General features: G+C 38.2%; 1 protein-coding gene across 2 annotated transcripts in view; it reads left to right on the top strand.

The window, feature by feature from the left end:
- Nucleotides 1-7,052, top strand: part of nop2 (NOP2 nucleolar protein homolog (yeast)) — a 15,263-nt gene that overhangs the window by 5,213 nt on the left and 2,998 nt on the right. For both annotated transcript variants that reach the window (XM_016501383.1, XM_016501384.1), the window contains exons 6-13: nucleotides 1,378-1,606; nucleotides 1,710-1,909; nucleotides 2,213-2,302; nucleotides 4,773-4,860; nucleotides 4,961-5,101; nucleotides 5,275-5,414; nucleotides 6,177-6,266; nucleotides 6,392-6,514. In XM_016501383.1, coding sequence (XP_016356869.1) covers nucleotides 1,378-1,606; nucleotides 1,710-1,909; nucleotides 2,213-2,302; nucleotides 4,773-4,860; nucleotides 4,961-5,101; nucleotides 5,275-5,414; nucleotides 6,177-6,266; nucleotides 6,392-6,514 — 1,101 coding nt within the window. The remainder of the gene's footprint in view (nucleotides 1-1,377; nucleotides 1,607-1,709; nucleotides 1,910-2,212; nucleotides 2,303-4,772; nucleotides 4,861-4,960; nucleotides 5,102-5,274; nucleotides 5,415-6,176; nucleotides 6,267-6,391; nucleotides 6,515-7,052) is intronic.

Raw genomic sequence — 7,052 nt, 5'->3', positions numbered from 1 at the left:
ACATTTCCGATATTTATATACATTACCAGTGTTTCCCATACATTGATTTATTTGTGGCGTTTGATTTCGTTGAATAAACATGAGCACTGCACGTTACAAAATCAAAACACGTCACGGGTGTTTTATATGAATGTATCTCTGAAGGGAACCGACTCTCTTCAGAAAATTTTCGATGACATTTTCATTTGATCTGATAAAGAAGCGTTTTTTTTTTAGCTGGTTTGATTACAGCCATTACTGGGGAAACCGTTAGTTTTATCACTCTAAAAGCGCCTCCTGCTGGCAGAGTATCAGTTTGCATTTTCAATAAGCTAGTCTCCAGCAACATTTCCAGTTTTTGTTGTTCAATTTTTTTGTTTTCTGCAGCGACTCTGAGCACTTTTCATACCCTTTTTTTTTCTCTGGCTGAAGCACATTTGTTTCAATCTATAAGAATAATCAGCCTACACTACCAGTCAAAAGTTTTTGAACTAAGATTTTTAATTTTTTCAATTTTATTCCTGTGATCATAGCTGAATTTTCAGCATCGTTACTCCAGTCTTCAGTGTCACATGATCCTTCAGAAATCATTCTAATATGCTGATTTGCTGATTATCAATATTTAAAACCGTTGTGTACATTTTTTTTTCAGGATTCTTTGATGAATAGAAAGATCCAAAGATCAGCATTTATCTGAAATAAAAAGCTTTTATAACATACACTATTCCATTCAAAAGCTTGGAGTCAGTATAATTTTAATTATTTTTTGGGGAAAGAAATTATAGAAATTAATACTTTTATTTAGCAAGGATGCTTAAAAGTGATCAAAAGTAATGATAAAGGCATTTATAATGTTACAAAAGATTTCTATTTCAGATAAATAGTGTTCATATCGATATCGGAATTATATCGGATCGACCGAAAGTAAGAAATATATTGTGATATCAATTTTGGCCATATCGTCCAGCCCTAGTTGTTAAATAACATAAAAACGAATGTTAAGGCCGCTATCATTATTTGCGGTGTTGCAATTATTTAGTTTCTCAGTTTCTGACAAGAACGAGGCAGGAGATATTTCTGTGAGGGTCTCAAGAGTCTCTACCTATATATACACATCAACTGACACTTCACCGGAAGTTTACAAGCTTGGCTTGTCTTTATGTGGAAGTTCTAAAGAACGCTCCGTGCAAATGGTCAATTGGATTTAAAATGGGAAATACATTTAGTCACGTCACAAAATAAACATGCAACAAAGTGAAGTTGGCAACATTGTAGCATACTACTACAATTTGAAATATGTCATTACATACTGTTATAAACACTATTAAAAACAATCAGCGTAGTATTCTAAGCGTAGCCCTTTCCTTATTGTGATTTTATCATTACTTGCCCTGTCAGCTTCTGCCAATTGAGAGAGCTGCAAGAAAACAGAAAAAACAAACAAGCAAGAAACCAGAGAGTGATGATGACGATGAGGATGAAGAAGAGGAAGATGATGATGATGATGATGAAGAGGAAAAGGATGATTTCAAGGAAGATGAGGAGGAGGAAGAGGATACTGTACAGGCAAATATTGATGAAACTGAAAAATTCATACTCCCAGCTGCAGCGGATAGAGCGAAGGAGGGTGAGTCCAACTTTATTATGTTAGCAAACTACAGAAATTCACAGCTTCTAAGTTGTATTTGATCTAGAAGTGTATTTTAACCCTCCATCTCTCGTGTATATAGGTCTTTTACCCATGGACCTACAGACCATCCATCAGAGGATCAAAGATAATGTGGATGTGCTGTCTCACTTCAGTGAGAAGAGAGAAGAGGGTAAAGAGAGATCGGAGTATCTCTCTCTGCTGCGCTCTGACCTCTGCACCTACTACAGCTACAACGAGTTCCTCATCAGCAAACTCATGGACCTTTTCCCTGTCTCTGAGGTGTGTGTTAGTATCTGCTAATGAGGAGGAACTTAGCATGGCAGGTTTTATTACAGTTTAAATCGCTGAAGTATAGATGCTTCCTGTTTTAGTACCACCCATCTGCTTCCTCACAAGGTGTGTGGCTATGCTAACAGGATAGAGGAACTGTCTGTCAAGATCTGAAGGGGTGGATGGCCACACCCCCTCCACCTCTATATGAATTGGCAGTACATCTATATCAGAAAATAACTGTCTTTGTAAAACTTTGGAAATTGTTTTCTTATCTGTTGATTGATGTACAGATATCATTTTCAATTTCAGCTGATTGATTTTCTTGAGGCCAATGAAATTCAGAGGCCAGTCACCATCAGAACCAACACCCTGAAAACCAGGAGGAGAGACTTGGCTCAGGTCTGAAAAGATTTATTTTCCTTTTAACCAAAACGTTGTGATATTTTGTATTAGAGTCACATTTCCATCTGCTATGATTGGACGGTGCTAATTATGGGTTCCAAAACATGATAAATTATCACATCATCAGAGCTAGTTGCAAAATGCATATGACCACAGTGTTTTTGTAGAATAAATGCTAACATATCCTGATACATCCAAACAATGTCAAAAGGTCGGCTATCTGTCAATCATTCATTGTGCAAAATATTGTAGGTGATGTGTGGATTCTAAAAGAAATAATCACCTGATTGAAAAAATTGTGAAGTTGTGTACATGCTCAAGGTTTCTCGTGTGAGGCATGCCGATCCGAAGTTCAAATAACATTGATTAAAATAACAGCCTCTCACTCAATTTCTTGTTTGCTGTAAGACTAAATTTGGAAATATATTTGGAACTAACTGTGCTTTTTCAGCAGTAGAAACAGTCACAAAGATGGGTTGCCATTATCAATAGTGTAACGATGTGCAAAGCACTTCTCACACAGAGGTCACTTCTAAGCCAAAAAGCTTTCTATTGGTCGATTTTGCAGAACTTGCATGTCAAAGTTCAATACACCTGAAGCCAATGTGAAATCTGTGTCAGGGTTTCTGTGGGTCTTGTCCTTCCACATATTAAGATCTGAAAAAGGTCTTAAATCAGAGCACAAAATCTTAATTCATAAAATCATGGCATTAATTGCTGCATGCATTGCAAAAAAAAAAGTCATTCACAGTGTTTTTGTCTTGTTTTCCAGTACAAATATCTAAACAGCCTTAAAGGGATAGTTCACCCAAAAATGAAAATTTGAAGTCCAAAAAATTGCACCCATCCATTATAAAAGAAGTCCACACGGCTCCGGGGGGTTAATAAAGGCCTTCTGAAGCGACACGATGCATTTGTGTAAGAAAAATATCCATATTTACAACTTTATAAACCTTAATCTCTAGCTTCCGCTAACTGTCATACACACATTCACGAGAGAGTGGCGTCCAGCGGATGACGTAGCACGTAGGCAAACACGGTGACGAACACGGAAGTGACAAGCGTGGAAGCGCAGAGGAGAGAGGGCTAATGTTAGACATTTAGTCACCCAGAGTAAGATTTAGTTGCATATGCGAGTGATTTACTCGCAATGTAGAGGGTTGAAAACTTGTTTCTTGCGAGACATAGCATATTCTCACCGGAGTTTACGCTACACCTACGTGCTACGTCTTCTGCTGGACGCCACTCTCTCGTGAACGCGCATACTACAGTTAGCGGAAGCTCGAGAATTGAGGGTAAGTAAATCATGGGGTAATTTTCATTTTTGGGTGAACTAACCCTTTAAATCAAGATACATTTACCTGAGAAGCAAAATATGGAAGATATTTGAAGACTTGTTTTCTGAGAAAGAGAGCAAAATTAAGTGAGTTTATGATTAAAAACAAACAAACAAACAGTTTGTTTTGAGACCGTTGGCAGATATTTTTGTTTAAATCATAATTTCACTTTATTTTGATCAATTGAAAGCAAGACATCTTTGCTTCTAAAAGTAACTGTTTCTTGAATTAAGAAACTTTAGTCATTTGCACTGGAAACAAGACACTGAGGTAGAACAGTGTGTTTTTTTTGTTTTGTTAGTGTGATCAGAATGTAAGATAAAAGTTATTTCCATATTCTAAATAAGGTTTTTTTGCAGAACGAATTGAATTGAAAATGAATTGAAATGTAATGGAGATCTGTTGGAAGTTGTGTTTTTAAACTGTTGCTAATACAACAATATTTCTGCTCCAAGGATATTTTCATTTAGAGAATATATTGACATATTGTGTTATTTTTAATTTAGTCCTTAAATTTTCTTTACTTGGTCTTCAAAAGTCTTTAAAGTGACTTTCGTAAAACCCGGTGTGTGGGGAAACGGGCAGAATTTTGCACAAAAAGTCGAAATGAAGCAGAAATAGTGACAGATATTTTCTTCTGTATTTTGATATAGATCTGAGTGTAATGGATTATGGATGTATGCGAGTGAATGCAAGCTTGCAGTCGATTGTGGATGGGCGGGGTTTAAGTGGACTAAATATTTAAAGAAGTCTGCCATACGTCACTAGAGAAGTCTGTCATTTTCAACAGAAAATCGAGTTATTAGAATGTTTTGATTTGAAGATTACAAAGTCAATAAAAAAAAGCATAGATTAATAATTCATAGTTATCTATAACATGCATTTGCAAAATGGCTTGGGCACATTTTCATTTTATGCCAACTTCAACAGTCATTGGGAATATTGTGTACAAAACACTGTCACAAAATCTGAGATGTCTGAGTGGTCACAAGAGACACATCTGAGGCCTATTTTGATACCCTGCTTTAATACAAGGTGTCTCATCTGACCACTTGTGATTGGAACATCCCAAAACAACACACATTAACACCGATGTCTCGTGTAATCTAATGGCTTGTTCTTTAACACAGGCTCTGATTAACAGAGGAGTGAACCTGGATCCATTGGGGAAATGGTCCAAAGTGGGGCTGGTTATCTATGACTCTTCTGTTCCCGTTGGTTAGTTCTAGTGTCATTTCAAAATAACATTTTTTTTTTTATTCTCCATCCTTCATGACTGAAAGCATTGATGTTAGTTGTAATCCTCTCTTTTATATAGGAGCAACTCCAGAATATTTGTCAGGCCAGTACATGTTGCAAGGTGCATCATCGTTTCTGCCTGTAATGGCGCTTTCACCCCAGGAGGGGGAGTCAGTGCTAGACATGAGCTCCGCTCCAGGAGGCAAGACCACTTATATGGGTGAGCATATGCTTCTCTGTGACAGTCACACCAACTGCTGTGTTATTTGAGCCTTTTTATTTTTTATTGGCACAGTTGACACCAAAGAATTCAAGTCAAACATTTCTACAATGTTATATTAAAATGCTTTGAGAGTGTGTAAAAATAAAATGTGTATCATTTGTGTGATGCAGCTCAGCTAATGAGGAACACAGGCATGATTGTGGCTAATGACGCAAATGCAGACAGGCTGAAGAGCGTGCTGGGAAACATCCATCGTCTCGGTGTCACTAACGCTGTCATCTGCAACTATGACGGCAGACAGTTCCCCAAGGTCCGCACCATCCTCTTTTTGCTGTTCTGTCCTGTTTTTTTTTTTTGGGGGGGGGTTTCGCTTTCAGTTAACCATGTTGTGTCATTAACATTATTGTTTTTTTCTGTTTTGTTTTTGGTGCTTATCAGGATTTTTTTTATACATATAAATTTCTATACAATAAGGCCCTGTCCACACGGAGACGCGTTTAGCTGTATACGCATACATTTTGTATCGTATAGGCGTTTCGTCCACACGGATCCGGCGTTTTGGAGAGTGAAACTGATATTTTTTGAAACCGGGTCCCAGAGTGGATAAATCTGAAAATGCCGCCCTTGCGTTTTCGTGTGGACAGCGAATCCGTATATTTTCTGAAACGATGACGTCATCAGCCCACGTCTCGCCCCTAGTCAGACACCGCTACGTCATGTAACAGCAACAAAAACATGAACAAACACTGAACGATTGTCTTTTTATTAACTAACATTAACACAGATTAATAAATGTATTGTTCCATGTTCGTTTGTATACCGCGCTCGCGCGCGCGCATAGTCCAAGTCTTCTTCTCCGTTTTTAGTGTACCTCTGTGGCAGACTTACAGCGCCACATACTGGTCTCGCATGTATACTACATAGTTTTGTGTCTGTTTCGTGTGGACACAGATATTTCTTGAGACGAGGGGGAAAAAAAAGATCGGATAGGGAAAGCTCTGGCTTCGTGTGGACGTAGCCTTAATATGGTTAGTTATGCGCGTCTAATCAGATGTTTTATTTTGAATGGTAGGTGATGGGAGGTTTCGATAGAGTGCTTTTAGATGCTCCTTGCTCGGGTACAGGAGTTATCTCCAAAGATCCAGGAGTAAAAACTGGCAAGGTAAAATTATTTTCTCTTTGTGGCATTTGATATTGAAGCTTTTAAAGACCAGCCTTTATTCTGAAGACTTTGTTTCTTTTATGTACATTCTCCATTGAAACTTAAAATATCTCTCTGTCTCTCAGGATGAGGCTGATATTCTTCGCTCGGCTCACCTGCAGAAAGAGCTCATCCTGTCTGCTATTGACTCGGTCAACGCTGATTCTCCAATTGGCGGATACCTTGTTTACTGCACATGCTCTATTATGGTTAGTAATACATAGTCAGTCGCATTATTGCTATTATAGGTCGGCTGAAACGAAATTTGCTTTCGTTTGATACCCAGTATGCAGAACTGGTATTTAAAGGGGTCATGATGCTGCTAAAAAGAACATTATGTTGTGTATTTGGTGTAATGAAATGTGTTTATGCGGTTTAAAGTTAAAAAAACATTATTTTCCACATACTGTACATTATTGTTTCTCCTCTATGCCCCGCCTTTTTGAAACGCGTCGATTTTTACAAAGCTCATCGGTCTGAAAAAGCAAGGTGTGCTCTGATTGGCCAGCTATCCAGTGCGTTGTGATTGGCCGAATACCTCAAGCGTGAGATGGAAATGTTACGCCCCTCACATACTGTTGATGCCGTGTCCCGGCCGGAGCGACGAGGCAAAAACATAAAACCCATTACAAACGAGGCATTTGTTGCATCCAGTGGGGACATAATACTGATTATAATGGCTTATACTGTCTTTTTACGAATTGCGTTGCATTGCATCGCGCCGCGTAAACATAAAACTCTGTCTGC

The sequence above is a fragment of the Sinocyclocheilus anshuiensis genome, unplaced genomic scaffold (genome assembly GCF_001515605.1).
Source record: "Sinocyclocheilus anshuiensis isolate Anshui unplaced genomic scaffold, SAMN03320099.WGS_v1.1 scaffold1260, whole genome shotgun sequence".
NCBI classification, from domain to species: Eukaryota; Metazoa; Chordata; class Actinopteri; order Cypriniformes; family Cyprinidae; genus Sinocyclocheilus; species Sinocyclocheilus anshuiensis.
This window is presented reverse-complemented; position numbering and strand designations above follow the sequence as displayed.